This window comes from Mercenaria mercenaria, unplaced genomic scaffold, assembly GCF_021730395.1.
Source record: "Mercenaria mercenaria strain notata unplaced genomic scaffold, MADL_Memer_1 contig_2022, whole genome shotgun sequence".
Lineage (NCBI taxonomy): Eukaryota > Metazoa > Mollusca > Bivalvia > Venerida > Veneridae > Mercenaria > Mercenaria mercenaria.
In genome coordinates, this window is record NW_026460052.1 from 18,843 (window position 1) to 39,580 (window position 20,738).

At 35.4% G+C, this 20,738-nt stretch overlaps 1 protein-coding gene across 1 annotated transcript in view; it reads right to left on the reverse strand.

Annotated features, from left to right (window-relative positions):
* LOC128552086 (uncharacterized) overlaps nt 1-13,045 on the reverse strand; it is a gene marked incomplete at its 3' end in the record, with an annotated part of 30,533 nt that extends 17,488 nt beyond the window's left edge. Inside the window, 5 exon segments of the mRNA XM_053533093.1 lie at nt 1,701-2,030; nt 3,576-3,980; nt 4,154-4,216; nt 6,640-7,132; nt 12,611-13,045. Of these exon segments, the coding sequence (XP_053389068.1) occupies nt 1,701-2,030; nt 3,576-3,980; nt 4,154-4,216; nt 6,640-7,132; nt 12,611-13,045 (1,726 nt within the window).
* Nucleotides 13,046-20,738: the final 7,693 nt, after the last annotated feature.

The following is a 20,738-nucleotide window of genomic DNA, read 5'->3' on the forward strand; positions in this document are numbered from 1 at the left end:
ACTCAAGACAGTTATATCAGTGAGCCCCCTTTAGAGTATAGCTCAACTGCCTGGTCCACTACTGCCAAAAACTAAACCAACAGGTTTTAGACAAGGTTCAGAACCAAGCATTGCGGATCATGACAGGTGCTACAAAGTCTACACCAGTCTCCTTCATGGAGAAGCAAACAGGCACACAGCCGTTACAAGACAGAAGACATGCAAAGGTTCTGCTTCAAGCAGAGAAGTTCAGGTCTTTTCAAGACCATCCGATGAAAACCAAGCTAGATGGCTATACAAAGAATCGGCTCAAACGTAGCAGCTTCGTACATGAGGCAAAGAAACTCAACCGAGAGTTCAAAACTGAGCTGAGCATTCCAACGACTCCCTTAGGTAGTGAAGACATCATAAACCCACTAGCGAATGATCTGTCCTCAGTGACTGTGAGACTTGCTGTTCCTCGTCTTGACCGCGGGAAGCAAGAGGATGAAGGCATTTGGAAGAGCCTCACACTTGCTATGATCAATGAAGACTATCCTCCGGAATTATGGACTCATGTCTATACAGACGGATCAGCCACATGCGCCGTCAAAGATGGAGGAGCAGGAGTTTTTATTCAGTACCCATCTGGAAAGAGAGAAACACTACATGCAGCCACAGAAAAACACTGCAGCAACTATAAGGCAGAGACTGAAGCACTCATGAAGGCCGTCTCAATGGTTGAAGACTCGACAGTAGAAAGCTCCTCAGTCGTCTTTTTCACAGATGCACTGTCTGTCATGGAAGCTCTAATCAACAATAAAGCTCCGCAGCTACCCAGGAGAATGCAGAGCCTGAGTATGACCTGCAAAGTAGCACTTCAGTGGATTCCATCCCATTGTGGACTTGCAGGCAATGAAGAGGCAGACAAACTGGCTAAGCTAGGAGCTCAGTCAGAACAACCAACAGTACCTGTGAGTTACAAGGAGAAAGTCACCATCATCAAGGCACAAGTGATGATGGTCAGGCTCCGCTCAGGGCACAACAAGCTCAATGCTCACATGTACAAGAAATACAGACTGACATCATCGCCAACTTGTCCATGTGGTGAAGAAGATCAGACTGCGGAGCATATACTTCAGAGATGTAAAAGGCACGACCAGGAGCGAGCTGCGACTTGGCCAATAGATACCTCAATCCACCAGAAACTGTATGGAGGCATTGAGGATCTTAGGCAAACCACAAGTTTCATCGAGGCTACTGGTCTGAAAGTGTAGATGCGAACGACAAGAAGAATACAAAATTTTAATTTGTTCCTCAAGATATGACCGGATAAAAAAACTTTTGTTTTTGCTATGATTTTCTTGCCTTAAAATGAAATTCATTTGCAAATAGTATATGTAGATATGTAATTTTGCGACTTTATAAACTTGAATACAGGTCGTAAAACGGATAAGGTAATGAAGCATTTCTCGAGTTTTTCAAAAAAATATCGAATGTGTTTTTCTAAGTGTGTGAAAAATTAACAAAGGTACTTTAATAAGCCAATATATCGAGGGGTTATTAGACGTTTTGACATAACCTTACTCGAGGTGCAGAAGATCTGACTGAATCTAATTTTTAAAAGTGATCACTTAAGTACATGTAAGACACCGCATAAACTATATTTTGATAGTTTACTTATAACGAACACCACCTCCCTTGTCTATAGAAATACAATAATACATAAGGAAATATTTTACCTGCTTCTTCGAGAGCTGTCATGACCTCTTCAACATTTAAAGATGCCTTTAAAGTTATTTTTTTCTGATAGAGGCCAGATAAAGAATCTGCTATAGATGTGAGTCGACCTGACAAGCTGCCCTCCTTAAACATATTCAAAATATGAAACAACCCATCTTTTGATTCGCATTCTAAAGCCAGTTTTAGTGCTTTTGTGCTTTCCACAACCTGGCAATCATCAGCATCTGTAAACTGTTTCAGTTGTGTCTCATTTCCATCACTGTGTTGCATTTTGTTATCTGATACAACTTCGAAACAGCCGCTCGACTGCTCCTCCTCATGTACCGTCTCTACAATGAAATTGAAAACTGCAGGCCAAAACATAATTAAGAATTCAAACAAACAATTAAGAGTTCATTGGTACAAGTTCAAATTATATTTAAAGGAATAACGGTCTAGACGGACGGCAATATCACGTTGTACGGTGATCAACATATGATGACATGCATCAGTCACATTGTACTGAAAGACAAAAAACTTACAGCACTTTTGATAATTAACCATATATCTATGCCAAGTATACAACTGTAGAACCAAAGTTGTGATATTATATTTCATTAATATTTATTGATACTGGAAAACAAAAGTGGACCACATATGAAATAGTGTGAAAACAACAAGAGCTGTCACAGGATCGATTTCGATGTTTGATAGTGAAATATATTACAACGGAAGAATTTGGCGCTATCACTGGAGTGTTTAATAACTCCAATATGGTTGATGATATTGGAAATTGTTTTAGTCTAAGTTAGATTTATTAAGTAATAACAGAGATGTAGTGAAAGTGTATCAGAACACTAACGTAGTATAAAATTGACATACGTCATCGAATATCTCTGCAAGAGTAATGCACCATCTGTCATGTTATGTGGCTAATGATTGGGATCAACTATTTTTAGTTTGAATAAAACCCATTTAGTAGTAATAATGATATGGTGAAAAAATATCAAATTGAACTGAAATTCTTAAAAGTGTGAGAGGGGCATAATTCATGACATATTTGTGCCAGAACTATTGCCCTTTGGTCGTATGGTGAGGACGGTGATCTCGAAGAACTATTCTATGTCTGAGAAGGTGCACGAAATTTAACATGAAACTAAATAAATGAGGGCCTAATTCATGAAATTTTGGTTCAAGAGATATGGCTTTGTGTCAAATGACGTGGGTGATGATGTCAAACAACCATCAAATCCCTTCTGTAGAAACAGATATAGTGAAATGCATCAAAATTATCCTAAAATTCTAAGTAAAATTGAAAATGGGGGCATAATTCATGAAAAGTTGTTGGATTTTGTGAAATATTATGTTGGTGATGATGTGGAAGAACTATTTTAAATTTGAATCAAATCTATGAGGAAATAACAAAAATAAAGTGAAAGTGCATCTAAACTTTAAGGTGTGGACATGAATGCGGACGCAAACTCCGGCGCCGAGGCGAGTAGGACATGTCCCCATATACTTCGTATAGTCTAACTAAAAATGTGTAGTTTATGTGAAGTTTGCCTACCTGTTTTCCATGTTATAAATACAACAAAATAAGGCTGCTATTTCAAAGTTCTAATAATTAGATCTTTACACACGTTATATATCCATTTTAAATCTAACCAGCCTAATACTTTTTTAATCTTACTCTTTTGATCTAATATCACCTTTGCTGCTTTTCTGTAGTTTGGTGCACATTAATGTGTCACATATTTAACTGGAAACTGCTTTTGGTAATAAAACTTGTAGGAATCTCGTGCAACGTAAATTTGAATAACACTTAATTCAGTAATTTCATTATTTTCACTGTGCTTTATTTAATCAATATATGTTTTATTACATGATGTACTTACTAATGATGTCTATCAAAACAGACTGTAAACACTCTGTTGTAACTTTGGACGAAATGTTTATTGGGAAGTCATGCTGATAGAGTCTCATCAAGACATCTGCAATATCATTCAAATGGACCCTGAACTCTGGACTCTGCAGTTTGTGAAGTAAACACAACATACCGGCATAGCTGCGACACTCGAACTTAAGTATGATGCACGCGATGCTAGAACCTTTGAATACCACATCCTTATGTGATTCTAAAAAGTCCAGAAGCTTGCGGACATTTTCAGCAAGTTCTTTTGAATCTGTCTCTTCATTTGTGTTGCTTGCAGCCAAGTTGAATATAGTGTTAAGAGCAGTATAAGAAAGGTCAGCCAGGTCTTCTGACAGACATTCAACTCGTAGCTTAACCTTTAAAGGAACTGAAATGTGTACACATGATAAATGTCAAATAAATAAACTAATTTTTAAAGGCAGTAGAAAAACTAATATCTCAAAAGCACTACTTATGGATATGAGGAAAGATCTTTTCTTACAAGGACTTATCTAGAAAACTTATATTTTATCATACTAAATAAATATGTTGTACACGTACCATTGACGGCTCTAACACTGGCTAGTGTTAATCCATTTAATGTTGCAAAGGATGGTCTTAAATCTGGAAAAGAACGCACTTAATTCTATGAAATAAACTGGCAAAGCCTGATCATTTTGATCGGGTCCCTTATCGCATTCTTTATCAGGGAAACTGTTGTAAGTTATTATTAACATGTCATTTACATTAACAACTATCATGCTGAGCTAAACAGTATTTTTCGTGAAACTTTATGAAATATAATCAAAATAATCATTTCCTTCTAGATGTCGACAGATTTACCAGCAATGCGTTTTTTTATATTTTTATATAAGAAAAAAAAACCTGTATTAGTATTGTATTCTCTTAAATATATGCTTAGATGCATGCACATTCGTTAACATAGTCACTTTTTATGAAAAATAATATATCATTAACACCAGCTTCGGATATATCGATTCAATTTTGTTTATAAATGGGAATACATGTTTTTATATTTTGCTGACATGGGACTGAAATATATTTTTTCGGCGTGAGCTGTATAACATCGATTTTGACCTATACTCCATGGTAATCGGAGCACGGAACAGGTGCGCGCTGAAAATATTATTTATTATTAGGTCTTAAATGACATTGTATCTCAGAAGGCCCATAATAAATTGTGAATATTTAGTAGTTTTGTTACCCAAAACTAAAATGATTTAGTCTAATAGTCTAAAGTCTTAAGTAGTTTATCATTACAAACAACAACATTGTGCAAATAAAATTTAAAAATCACTATTCCATCATATATGTAAATATTTAACTATTACTTTACACAAATAAAACTGATTTCAACAGTTATTGAAGTTCTCCCAACCGGCAAATGTTCAACTGACTTTAACATTTTGCTTTATGTGTTATGAGAAATGGGAACTTAATCGAGTAACTCACTAGTGATTCAAATACTTCTAGGGTCTAATTTTTATTTCAAGTCCAACACAATGTATGCGGGCCGAGATATTATGCTAGTGGGTTACTTATGGAGGATTCTGACCAACCACGAAATTTCAGAATCAGCACAATCAACAGCAAATTATTTTGACCTTCTATCACTGAAATGATACCTACTAATCATTGTAATTTACTACCTAGCTGAAATATTTGCAAATGAATCGTGTGTTCATAGATGTATATCCAAATCTTTTCTGTAATTCTGCATTTTTCATGCGCCAAACGCCGTTTGTCTTTTTTAAAAGACATTTCTTGTTTTTGTTTAAAATGTATCAGACGAAAAATGTCTGCTCTCTTGTATACGTGATTCGGGTGCTTCACCACCATGCGGTAAAATATATCCATGACCTTTGTCCAAAAGGAAAACAGCAACTAATTAAGTAAAGGATGGACTAGCGGCCTGGTGTCCATAAACTTTGAGAGTGCTTATAAGAAAAAAAAGTGATTTAGGGTTTAATGAAAAAATGTTGTAACTTACATTTGGTGAAATTTACAGTCATTAAAATTGTCGTTAACAGCAAACTGATTATGTGCTATATATGTTTCAAATAGACATTCATTTTGATTCCAAAAATGAATTCCATTTAAATCTTTCTAATGATTTATTGCCGGCATAATTTTGTGTTGGAAAACGATACTTTTATAATATCTGATATTTGTTGTATTACATGTCAGATAAATACAATGTTTCTCTATCATTTGAAAACCAATACATTGATCGCGTTTACGACTTTTTACATACAAATATGTAAAAATGCGTATTTCAATTAAACTAAGATTTTTATTGCGTACATGTTTCCATGCTTTTAATGGCATATTCATATTTAGTGAAACCGTTCATTTAAATCTACTAAGTGCCTTTTTTTTGCATACCGGGATCGGAGCTTCCGGTGTTTTCAACCTTGCTGAAAAGGTAACTACTGTAAATGATTCATGTAGCATTCTTGATTTTTACATACAAGATAAAACTAAAACATCTTTATCGTTGCACTTTTTGGGTAACTGTAAAGTTATCGTGCATTGGAAAATCGAGCGATGTACCGATGGTCGGGAGAACTTCTACCCTCTGCAGGCAGACATACTGGATAATGTTTCATCAATACCGTCAATATTACTGCAACGGATCTTTCACATACATTAAAAATAGCTCAAACACTAAAGATGTGACTCTAAAATGGTTACAGATTTAAAGAATGTTTACAAAATGTTCATGTTATCCAGACTTCGGAATTGTTTGATGTTGCTATTTTCTGGAAACTAATTTTGCATGTTTGCCATTTATACATTCATTTGCAAACTACATATACCCGTTATAAAACTATTATTATATTCCAAGGTCGTAGCGAGAGGCTGCGTTTCATCGGTAGGTCTTAGGGTAACTTAATGCCAACTAGGTGAGGTACACATGTCCGCATCTGTGTGCCTCAAATACTGTTTAACAATTTAGACAACTTGTAATATAGTTAAAGGATCTTACTCGATTATTTATTTACTTTTCTAAATTGCATACTCACTGTCTAATGGCTCCACAGTACATTGTTTTATATAAACGGAGCAGCTGTTCTTGACAGGGTCATCGAATGTTGACGCCAATGTTGAAATAGCATCTTCGAGTTGTTCTTGTACTTCTTTGTACTTTTCCTCATCAAGAGATGCTGAGACACAGTGCATGAATATGTCATTCCGAAGTTCACGCAACGTTCGTAATTTCTGTTTTTCAGTCGGAGAAAGTGTTTGTCTAAAGATATTTAACATCACACCAATTTTCAGCTGCAAGTCCCATGTATCGGTATCGGTAACTTTATATTCAGGGAATAACTTTTTATATTGTTTTCCATGAAATTCATGATGAAGTTTGCGCTCAGATTTTTGTAGCAGATCATCGAAATCACCACCTTTGTTTTCACGTTCTCTGTCGAGGATTTTTGTCGAAATGTAACCTCCACCTTCCACAAGAAGTAGAAAGGCTCTCAGAAAAAACGTATTTTCTTCTGTCAGCATTCTTTTCTGAAAATGTACACATTTTATTATATTTTTTTGCTAGTTTTCAAATTCTGAGCGAATTTATTTTACACTGAAAGATGGAATTCGCATCAAACGAAAGTGGTGCCAATGTGCTCAATGAAATTAATCATAGCGCTGAGCAGAATTGCTACCTGGCTATATGATAGAAATAAACCAATGAATGATTTTACACTAAATCTACTTTTAAACTTAACATTGTTTAAAGATAAAAAGGATACGTAGTAACAAATGTGCTCATGTGCTCCGGTCATTAAGAATAATGTTACCCATGTCTTATGTTTCGGTTCGCCCGGCCGCGAATGATTATATTTTTTTTGTGCACATTGTTATAACTTCTTGATTGAATAAACAGATCCCAGAAATGTAGGAGTATCTTGAAATTCTTGACGATGATATAGAAATACCAAGAAAAAATTCTGATAATGTTGTAAATAAGTTTGGACGAGATTTAATTTCGTTTTGTAAATCCTATGCACTATTTATAATAAATGGTAGATTAGGGGAGGATGCAAAAAGAGGCGATTTTACCTATGTTGGTCATCTTGGATGCAGTGTAGTAGATTATTATATTTGTTCAAGGAATATTTTTGACAAAGTTTGTAATTTTTCAATAGCATCTCGGTCTGAAAGTGATCATTTACCTATTTGTTTATTTTTAAGAGTGAATGAATATGTATACCCAGATTTTCAAGATGTGAATACAAGCCATGAAAGTTCAAATGTAGATATAAGAATAAGTATAAACACAGAAAATAGTGAGCATTTTAAAAATGTTCTTCGTGAAAATGCAATCAGCGGTATGTTTGACGCAATAGACTTGCAAATTGATGAAGATGCTGATATAGATGACATTGTTTTGAATTTTGAAAAAGCTATTCTAGCTTGTATTGATCCTTTTAAGAGGAGAAAGGGTCAATCTTCGAATAGAATGTCTTTCAAAAATACTTGGTATGACAAAGATTGCAGTGAATTGAAACTCAAAATGAATAAGCCTCTAAGAAAATTCCGCACTAGTAGAAGCATTAATGACCTTAATTTATAAATGGGCTGTAAATAACAATATAAAGCATTATGTAAGGAAATGAAAAAAATGTATAAAAATCAGTGTCTATATGAACTTGAAGCTTCTGTCAAAAATTATAAATTGTTTTGGAATAAGCTCAGGAGTAATGTAGGTAGTGGGAGTCATACTCCGAATATTACTTCTAGTCAGTGGTTTGAACATTTTAAACAAGTGTTTAGCTGTGATCCAGAAGAAAATGATGTAAATGCAGAGATATTAGTTGAAAATATAACTATGGATGAAGTAGAAGATATACTGTTTAATAACGATATAACTGATGATGAAATTATTGAAGCAGTTAAATCTCTTAATCCAAATAAAGCTTCGGCAGGCAATCGTATAGCAGAACATTTTATTTATGGAATAGAAATCTTATTACCATATATAAGAAAACGTTTTAATAAAATATATGGATCTGGTCACTTCCCATCAACTTGGACTAAGTCTATAATAATTCCTTTGCATAAAAAAGGTAATATTGATAATCCTGATAATTATAGAGGAATTGCTGTTGTTGATATTTTTAGCAAAGTGTATATAAGTATATTGACTACACGAGTAACTTTTTACTGTAATGCATTTAAAATAATCACCGAAGCACAAGCTGGTTTTCGCTCTGGATACTCTACTATTGATAATGGTTTTGTTTTATATTCTATAACTAGTAAATACCTAAGTATGAGGCGTAAATATTTGTATGTGGCCTTTGTTGACTTTAAAAAGGCATTTGACTCTGTTCATAGATCAAAATTATATACAGCATTGATTCAAAATGGTATAAAGGGTAATCTGTTGAAATCAATTGTAAGTATTTATCATTCTGTAAAAGCATGTGTAAGAAGTAATGCATCATCAACTGCAACATTCGATTGCCCCCTTGGTTTAAGACAAGGTTGTAAACTGAGTCCAATTTTATTTTGTGTATTTATAAATGAGTTAGATAATGTAATCAGAAGTAGTGGAATTCATGGCATACAACTTTTACCAAATGATGTTGAAATTTTCTTGTTGCTGTTTGCTGATGATGTGGCCCTAGTATCTGATACTGTTAATGGATTACAGAGGCAACTTAATGTCTTACATCAGTACTGTTTAGAGTGGAAATTAAAGGTTAATGTTGACAAAACTAAAATTGTTGTATTCAAAAATGGTGGTACTTTATCAAAAAATGAAAACTGGGTGTATGATTGCCAGACCATAGAAACTGTAAATGCTTTTAGTTATGTTGGTTTAAATTTTACATGCAGATTGTCATTGTATAAAATGTCTTACCATGTGGCACTTAAAGCAAAAAAAGTGCTCGTATCCCTTTTAAAGAGTATGTATAATTTGTTACCAATGTCTTATAAAACTTTCTTTAAGATTTTTGATGCTAAGATATCTCCGGTTTTACTATACGGTTCAGAACTTTGGGGCTTAGAAGTCAGGGATTGTATAGAACGTGTTCATGTATATGCTTGTAAAAGGTATATGAATGCACCATTGTATGCTTGCAATGCTGCTGTTTTAGGTGATTGTGCCAGATTTCCTATGTATATCTGGGCTTCAAAGAGATGTATAAAATTTTGGATTCGTATTGTTAATATGCCTTAAGATAGATATGTTAAGAAATGTTACAATATGCTTAAACACTGGGACCATCTTGGTTATAAAAACTGGGTTACTACATTGAGAAATATTTTGTACAGTAATGGTTTTGGATATATATGGGAGAAACAAGCAATAGATAATCCAAATGTATTCTTAAAACAATATACAACAAGATTAAAAGATCAATATTTACAAATTTGGAACGTTGAAATGGTTAACAATAAGAAACTGGTATTATATAAAGGGTTTAAGCAAAGATTTGTTTTTGAAGATTACCTTGAACACATAGATATTGTTAAATTCCGACGTAGTATTGTGTCTTTTAGAACATCATCTCATCAATTAATGACTGAAAAAGGTAGATATATGGGCTTATCAAAAGAAACCCGTTTTTGCATTCATTGTGATCATGTTATTGAGAACGAGTTTCATTTCCTGCTGGAATGTCCACTTTATGAGATAATTCGCATAAGATATATACCTGATAAGTTTTGGCGCCATCCAACTTTACACAAATTTAATGTTTTAATGTCTAGTAAGAATTGCTTGGTACTGCGTAATCTTTCACAGTTTATATATTATGCCATGAAATTACGCTCTGAAATAATATCGTAACTTTAATTTATTAGGAATACAATGTAACCTAGCACAGTGTATATTTATAATGTCATGTAATTTTGTTTAGATGTAACATCTTGTCATCACTTACGTTTTGTTTAATTATTTAGTTTTGTATTACCATATACCTTTACCTGAACATTTTTTCATGACAACATACACATATTTTATTATTTATGCTTGTATTAACCTATTGTGTATGGGCCGGTGGCCTTAAATGCAAAATAAATAAAGATTTTGGGGAATAAATATACTAATCACAACGATGCAGTATCATAATCAATTTTTATTTCTTCCTCTCAAGTTTTACTTTTTTTATTTTCGCCATTCCTTTACCCAAACAAAACCAACTTCCTCCAGAACATGTTCCAAAATTTAGTCCACAAGTTCCACATTTAATCGAGTTCATATATACAACATCCCCCCAAAAAACAAATTGATCTTTCAATTTTCCAAGCAGTGGATAAGTTTTGGGACAAGCACAGAGAGGAGATGCAATTTAACATTCGATTTGACATAATTATGTAGCTTATACAAAATGAAAAAACAAGGTGTCGTCAATCTAACTATAAACAAAGAACACTAAACAGGGAATGATCAAATTCGAAAATATTTACACAGCAAAATAGGTGTCCTTAACATACCCATGCTATGACATCTAAGTCATTATTGACCAGTCTTGCCAAATAAGAATTGCTCAACAAATGCTCTAGAAAACAGATACAGCGTACAAAACTAGATGCAATGCAATATGAAGCGACATAGTAAAAACATTCGCGTATTATGTTTTCATAAATGCAAGGTCAAAAAGCTAAGTGACGTGCCTGATCCGAACCTATGTGTTACGTTGTCTTACGAAGCATCAAAGGCAGACTAGCAGCACAGACATACAATGTACGCGGGTAAGTATAAAGGTCAAAATTAAGTCACAACCTACTCTCTCAAGTATACTTTTCAAAGGCAATTTTTCAAAAATCTCAAACTCCTAAAACAACACAGACGATAGGTCACAAACACTTAATTCAAAAAAATATAAGATAAATTACAAGTACAAGAAACATTCAGGCTGCTACTGTTATCATAATTGAACACAAAAGGCAAGTCAGCATTTACAGTCATACAATTATGTATCAATAGGCAAGTACCACAATAAGAAAAGAATTACACCTAGAAAACAAGATATGAATACTAGGCAGTCAGCAATAACAAATCAAACCTACAAAATGTACTAAGAATCTTAATAAGTTCTTAAGTGTGTCACAGTATTATTGACTAATAATGCATAATTACAGTTTTGTAATTCAATACATGAAGCAGAAAAACAAAGAAAATTAAAATACATACACATGTACACTATACTCATCAAAGGACAAAGGGGAGTAACTCCTACAAGCATATCAATATATTGCAAAATATTCCATCAAGAGTTCCCTTTCTTGAACAAGGAAACAATAGCTGATAGTGGAAAATCTACTTGACATAAAAATACAATAAGTCCATGTAACTGAAATTGCATAAAAAGAATATATGCAAGTAAGTCCATGTAACTAAAATTGCATAAAAAGAACATGCACATAACTATCCGTGATAAATGATAAACATGACATTGTAAGTTAGCATGAACAGCAATATCCAATATTTCTTGTCAATAAAGGTCAGTGAAACACAATCAAGGGCAGCAAGTCTAACAATATGTTTTACAAGAGTTACTACTTTAGTGGGTCACTTATGATAGCAAAAACATAATGTCAAACATTCTCAAAGATGCATTAATACAGTAAAATGAAATATACAGGCTAAAATATTAAATATAAACAGCTGAATACACATACCCTTAATATGTAGCATAATTAATTATTATAATGAAATAACAGGAGTACTAGTTTGGTGAAAATCTGTCAATCATCTGGTAAGTTAGTTACCTTGGAGAAGAAAAAAAATGTACCCAAGATGCAATACAATCAGACATTCTTTACATTTCTGATAACAGTCTAATAGCAAATATGCATGATAAACAGTCAAGTAGCAAATATGCATGATAAACAGTCTAATAGCAAATATTCGCGATAATAATTGCAGCATGCATGTAATAAAGAAAATTTCACTGCACCATAGTGTCATAAACAAAATGTTACTCTTTCATACTGTCATAACAATAATATGCATGTACAGTCATTAGTACTCTATACTGAAGGCGGAGGGTTGCTAAGTTTTGTTTTAGCATTAAGGGATGTTGCAAAAATCCAGATGGCATTTTGTGTTGGTTCGCCTTGCAACTGAACCAAATATTGCAGACCATCTGATGTAAAGCGTTGTGCCAGAACCCGTTTGATATTTGATGAAGAATTTCTTTCCTCAACAACACCTAAGTTTAAGGAGAATGGGTCAACATGATCTGAGTGTCTAAACCTAAGAGGTTTCTGGGTATTACGTTTCGGTCGTGACAGGGGCTCGACCGAAACTGGGTCAAATGGGACAGGGGTGATAGTGTCATTCTGAGGTGTACCGTCAGAGATTGTCCCGAAGTCATCTGTTTGTACAGCCTGAGAAGTATATATTTTGTTAGGAACTCTAGTCTTAACCTGGAAAAAATTACTAGGCTCTGGATGCCTAACATAAGCCATTTTCAGACGATCAATGTGTATCGGCTGGGGCAAAACTTTATCAGTAGTAGGGTCACGGAGATAAATCATGTGTGGACTCTGTACCTCCTGAACTACATATGGACCTTTGTAGTGGTTCCTCAATTATTTGGCGGGGCCACCAGATTCGTCCGAAAGATACACATAGTCACCAGAAGCAAGGTTAAGCATCTCTCTTTGAGCATTGGTGTTAGCGGTCATTTTGTCTTGGTAATGTGCAATGTTTTTCTGGACATGGTCGCGTATCATAGAAAGTATGTCAACCTTTGATTCAAGATAATGGCAAATGTCCCTAGGAACAGTCTCAAATGTGAGCTTGGGAGAAATAACCATCGGAAACTTGGGTCTTTGAGCAAAAACCACTTCAAATGGTGAATATCCAATACCTCCGTTTACAGTATTATTCATAGCAAAAACAACACTTTGCAGGTGCAGGTCCCAATTACTGCAGTCAGCGTTCATGTAGGGTGTAAGTCTTGCTGCTAATGTAGCATGGCTGCGTTCAACAGCTCCCAGACAGTGGTGGACAAAGCTTGGAAAGAATTGCTGGGGGACTTGTAAGAGCTTGCATAGTTGAGTAGTAACACCTGCTGTAAATTCCGAGCCTTGATCGGATAACAAACAGTCACAAACCCCGAAAGTTGTGAATAGCTGAAAGAGAGTTTACTGCCACTGTAACAGCATCCTTGTTACGAACTGGCACTGCATACAAGTATTTTGAAAACATGCACAAGGCCGTGAAAATGTAAACATTAGCTCTAGGTGTAACAGGCAATGGGCCGTATAAATCAACTTGCCACACTGAAAATGGGACCATCGGCGTAGGGTACGCAACAATAGCGTTCTTTGTGGAAAGTCTGGTAACCTTTCTTGACTGACACGCATGGCAAGACTGAACATACTCTGACACATGTTTGGTCAAATTCAGAAAGTAGTAATGCTCTTTGATTCTGTCCAAAGTGTCTTGTATACCACCATGTGCTGCCATAGGGGAGTCATGAAATAACTTCAGGGCTGCTGGAATGCAAGACTGAGGTAAAACTAACTGGAACTGGGTCAAAAGCTTGCTGCGCTTGGCACGTGAAACCCTTGAATTAAACAATACATTATCAACCATAACAAAATCTGACTGCTGCAAGAGAATAGAGCGGGCCAATTTCTGGGACTCTGGTAAGTCACAAAACAGCAGGTAATTTCTGATTGGTCAAATAGAGAGATCAATGTCTTGGTCGTGCCGGATTTGCTCGACAGTCATATCCAACAAGGTTAAAGCAGGTAAGTCTGGCAGTTTGTCCTTAGAAATGTCACGTTCAGAAAACTCAGATGTCTCTGAAATGATGGGTTTAGACACATCACCCTCGGGTACAGAAGTGTCTGTAGCCACGCTGCGTGGGTCAAGGTCATCAATAGAGACCGGTAAAGTATCACACGGTTGAACGTCTAGTTCAACATCTGTTGTCAATGAGTCATGAAACCTACTCCGACAGGTACTAGTAGAGTCAACAGGGACAGGAGTGGGAACCAGTAAAGGTTCCATGGGAGTGTCCACAATAGGTAACGGCTCTGACACAGATTTGGCACTTACAGGGCTAGCTGCAAACTTGGCAGGAGGCTCCTGGACATATTCAACAGAGGGGTTTATGTCCTCTACTGGGCTCAATACATGTCTTGTATGCGAACTAACTTTTCTTGGTACCTTTCGGACATGCCGTGAACGCTTACAAACAGCCATAGGGGAAACGTCGTCTTCAGTATCTGCATCATATATATCGTCATCAACCCTGAACACCTTTACATGAACAACACTGGGCCATGTTTGCAAAACTTCATTATCAGAATTAACCAACTTTATGCCTGTAGGCTTTTCAGGGGTATAAGGGAAATGTAAGTCTATTTCTTCTGGACTGGAAGTCAAAACCTCGTCAAAATGGGAATACCTTGAAAAGGCATCAGGCACAGCCATCTGGGCTAAAGGCTTGTACAAAATGTCAAAGTCAAACTGTTGCAATATGGACAACCAACGGTCATAAATGGCACCCTATTACTGTTTCTGAAAAAGAGGTTTCAGTGCTTGGTGATCGCACTCTGCTACAAAGTGACGACGCCGAAGGTAACTTGCACAATCTAACACACTGGTTACTACATGTAGGAGTTCTAACTTTGTAGGGCCATAGGACTGTTGCCACTTAGACAACCCTTTGGAGCTAAACCTTACAACTTTGGGGAGGTTATTTTCGTGTATCTGGTAAAGCATATAGCCAATCCCATGACTACTGGTATCGACAGCCAAACGGAAAGGTAAGTCAAAGCGTGGGAAAGCCAGCGCCCTGGAATTGACAAAAGCAGTCTTCAGTTGCTGAAAACTGTTTTCACATGCATCAGTCCAAGTAAACTGCATATTTTTCTTTAATAGCCTGTACAACGGGTTTGCTATAGCACTATAATTTTGTACTTACGAAACCAATTAAACACACCTAAAGCTCTCTTTTTTACTAGTAGGTGTAGGATAATTCTTTATTAAGTCACTTTTGTCACTAGGGGGAATAATCCCATCTTTGCTAATAGAATGTCCTAGAAAAATACACCTTGAATAAGCAAACTGGCATTTAGGTTTTGGTTCGAGCTTCAAACCTGCATTCTCTAATCTAGACAATACTGTATGTAATTGAGCAATATGATTCTCAAAAGTATCTGAAAAAATACAAATATCGTCTAAATAGCATAACACTGAGGCAAAGGTCAATCCATGCAAAATCTTATCCATAAGAAGCTGGAAAGAATTATGGGGCTGTACGGAGTCCCAGGTAATCTCAAAAATTTAAACGTCCCGTAGCAAGTATTAAATGCGGTATACTTGGTAGAATGCTCTGAAATGGACATCTGAAAGAATCCACTACTCAAATCGAGCGATGTGATAAAATTTGGTGTGGTCTCTGAAAAAGACTCTGTCAAATCCTGAAGGTCTGGCATTGTATACCGAAAATCTTGCATTTGTGAATTAAAATACCTGAAATCACAGCAAAAACGGTACGAACTTAAGCTTTGTTCCTTGGTAACATTTTGCGGATCAACCTTTGGTTTGTTTCTCTTAGCAACAAGAACTTTGGGGCTAGTAATTGGCACATCTTCATGCTCAGATACTGGAGCTATTATTATCCCTTATTGAGCAACTCGTCCAACTGATGCCGGAGAACTTGTTTCTTGTCAGGCGGTAAACGGTATGGCCGCTGATGCTTAGACTGAGCCTCAGGCTTCAGATGGATTTCATGCTCAACCACAGTGGTGTGCCCCAAACTGGTAATAAATACAGATTTATGTTCATACAAACACTGGTATAGCTGAGCTTTCTGCTCATCAGACAATGTAGGGTCAACAACAAACTCTGACATAAATTTCGAACAGATCTCTGGTTCACATTCTGACAACAAGTCTGACTTAACATTACACGGCTTGGAGACATGTGAACATTTCAAAGTAGATACCGGTAAACATACAATGTCCACAGAATTATCACACAACTGAAAAGTTGCTAGAATCATACCCTTGTATAGATATATCAGTTCATTTCCAGGATTGAGAACTATAACAGAAACAAAGCGGTCACTATTACAAGTAACGACACATCTAGCAACAATTAAACCCGTGTGCAATAACTCTGCATGGCCCACAGTAATACCCTGCATACCAATTTCTTTGGACAACTTTCCAGTAATAATACATTCAGAATTTGGGTTAACAACTACAGTAGACTGACACTTAATCTTCATAGTATGTTTCACCTGAGAGAAGTCTGAACCCTTGCTAAAGTTTCGTACTATACCGCTAGACGAGAGATACTCCATACCCAAGAGTACTAGGTGTGACGCTTGTTCTAAAATATAGAACTTTACAATATGAGAGGGGTCAGCTGAATTTTTCACCCTAAACCTAACACGGGCTGTACCAGCAACATTAACAGTTTGATTATTTGCTAAAATCAAAGTAACATGACAATCAATATACTCAACAACTGAAGTATGTGACAAACTATCAAAACATGATTGTGACATAATATTTATGGCACTCTCCGTGTCTAGAAGTGCTGTAACAGATTTCTGACCGAACAAAATGTTCAAATACATAAAACATGTTGAATGGCTGTCTTTAGTCTCTGCATGAAAGTCTGTTAATGCGTCATCTGAAGTTCCCTCGGTTACATCTGAGTCTGTGAAGCCTGAGAGGTGGGCGTCATTCCCAGGCGTGGTTGGTTTAAAGGAGTCTGTTTACAAGTTGGACATTCACGAGCTGCACGACCAGGCACATTACACAATTGACAAGTTACATCTTGCTTAAAGAGAGTTTTACACCGCAAAGCAATGTGCCCGAATTGTAAGCAAAGTTGACATTTAATGTTAGGTTCCGGCTGACCTTGGCCAATTACACGATCGACGTAAGTGACCATGACCCTGACACGAATAACACGATCGTGGTTGACGTCCAGTATGTTGTGATCGAGGTGTATCCATCCTGTTGTGTACAGCAGAAACAGTGTGCGGCTGAGGCACTGACATCTGGTTTGACCTATATACTGTAGGCGTACATTTATTAGCGCGGCAAAAATTTAGCGCAAACGCAATTTTTGGTGAAATATCTAATTAATGCGTGGACGTGAATTAGCGCTCTCGCGAAACCGCTAATTTCTAATTTTAGCGCTGTCCGAGATGAGGATCTCGGAGATTTACGGAGATTCACGAATAGTTTCGGAAATAAACTTAACCGTCGATAATTTTTATGTAATGTGTTTCTGCAGTATTTATTGTAATACGAATCTGACTGTCGACCCTATACAACCTGAACATGTACCGAGTATGACTTTAAGAAACTGTGCCGTGATGATACTTGACAATGTATTTTTTTCAATGATACTTTCATCTGTGATATAGCTTTATGTTTACGTAAGTATAAGTATAATGCGTCTATGACAAAACATCGACACGACAAAACGCCGATGCGACAATTGATCGATGCGAAAAAAGATCGACATGTCGCATAGTGTCGTGTCGGCGTTTTGTCACATTTATGGTCGAAAATAATTTTGATCATACGATTATCATACGATTATGATTTTGATCATACGATTATCATTCATAAGCATTTACGTGCTCTAAATGCCCTAAATGATCCGAGTATTGAACATCTTTACAATAAATTGACAGAAAATAAATTTATGATCATAATTAATAATTCATAATTTTGATCATACGATTATAATTTATAAGTATATACGTTTTTGTAGAATTAGTCTAAGAGCACCTATAATCGAACGATGAAATGGTCCAAGTATTGACTTTTTATCGTCACTATAGAATGAATACAAATTGAATACATGTACAAAAAGAGTGAAAAGACTTTCATCTTCATCTATAGTGATGGAGTTCGTTCCTTCACAAAAAGCAAAGTTACAACTTGTGTTTGATGGATATATTTTTAATAAGAACAGAAGTCGTAAGGATAATGTAGTAAAAACGTATTTGCGATGTGTCATACAAGAATGTTCAGGTCGAGCTGTAACCATCAGGGAACCACCAAATACCGAAGATGCCCGAGGAACAAAACGTTACATCATTATAGAGGCCCTTAGAATTACCAATATCTAATAAACAAACTGAAAAAGAAAGCAAGAACTTACTCTGGAAGTAAATCAAGGTGGCAATAAGCACGTTATTATTGTATTTTTTTACACGCGATTTGTTTCAGGCCTGTACCACCATAAATAATCGACCATGAGCGAATATTAGTTATTTAAATGTGTATTATATATTTTTGGATTAAATTGATCATAAACATCAAAATACATGGACGATCTTTTCTGAATACATAATATTTTAATAAGTATACTAACTGAATTACATCTGCTGCAAGTTTTAACCTGTGAGATTCGTGTTCGTGGACTGAAGTAAAAACTTTGCAACAAGCTATCAAAGAACAATAAGTGAAGGCATAAATCAAAACTGAAAAGGTATATATATATAACTGCTCTTGAAAAAAGAATACGTCGATTATTATGAAATGAATACCTTCCTAGGAGATAAAAACAGGTGTTATTACGCCATGACAAGGTCCAAATTTCTTACTTGAAGGCTATCTATCCATGATATGATGATCAAAATTAACGACGTTTGAGACAATGTGGCGCGGCGTTAGTGAAATTCTATAGTTTAACTACAGTAAGGATTCGGTAGTTATTTTTTGACAACTCGTAAAAAACGGTTATAGCGTTGATTTATAACAATAACTCTTAGGCTAATGTTTCCTTCTAAATAATCAAATATTTAAAAGCGATAGTATTGTATACAGGGTTGTCAAATTATCTCTGTTTTATTGTTTTATGCTTTTGTTCATAATTACTAAAGGTATACAGTTCAACAACTTATGAATGACAAAACATCGGTTTTAACGGTACAATGAAAACCAGTCTATTTATATAAAAGTTTGCTATGATCAAAGGAAATCGCATAACTTGAGTCGATACTGACATATATAATCCACTAAATAGACGTTTTGTTGTTTTGCCAATATCTTAAACCTTACCAAAATAATGTCTTTAATTTTGCAGAGTAAGGGAACGTATATCATTTTTTGTCATACTTCAATTAATTTGAATGAATTTAAACCATATTGCTAACTTTTTTTTCATTATTGACTAAATTACAGATAAATTATCTTACGAATATGAACATACAGAAATGCAGAAATGAGCTGTTATCTGTGACAAAGAATGATATTATTTGACATGAAACTTGTCTAGTATGTCCTAGTATGTCCAAACTAAGCTCTTTGTCATCAAAATTGAGTTGTTGTCACATAAAAGATATCAGTGTTGCACTTAATCGAACTGGTGTTAAATTTTGTGTCAGCTGTGTAAGTTTGGTCTGTACATGACAACATTTTTCACAACTGCACATTTTAAATAATACCACCACCCATTAACTGAACATTAACCGTAAATGTTCGAGTCTTAATCTTGACTGTCTGAAGATTTAGACCGAACCTTTCAGATATGTGTAAAAATTTCAAGGTAATTTATCCCCTGAAAATGAAGAAAAAGGGTGAATAAATTATGTGTCGATGTTTGTGTCGATGTTTTTTGTCGAGCTTTTGTCGCGTCGGCGTTTTGTCGTGTCGGTGTTTTGTCTGTCGATGTTTTGTCGCGCTCCCAGTATAATATTGCCTACGTAACTGTATTGTCTTCTTTTGCCAATTAATTATAATAATCTGCGTGTTTTATATTCTGTATACTAATACTAGTTATAATTGCTGAAATAAAACGAGACTGTCACACATTTTAATCATTGAATCCCCTTTGTCCTACATGCATTGTGTCTTAATACAAACGTTCACACCTTTCCGTAGACGAGCGACTGCAACAACGGACATGCCCGAAGGTGATACGGAAATGGATAACAACTTGATCAAATGAGAACAAACACAAACTACAAGCTTAAATATTTCATTTTGCATGATCATATATCTAAAATAATATGAACAATATACAGGAATATCATATGAACCTTAAAATATTAGCAAGCAGTGTAAGTAGTGCAAACTCTCAAGAGTATTTATTTGCAAAAGTTCGAAGAAAACCGCATCAAATGAAAATGTACATGAAAATGCTTGGACAAATTAATGCGCGGAC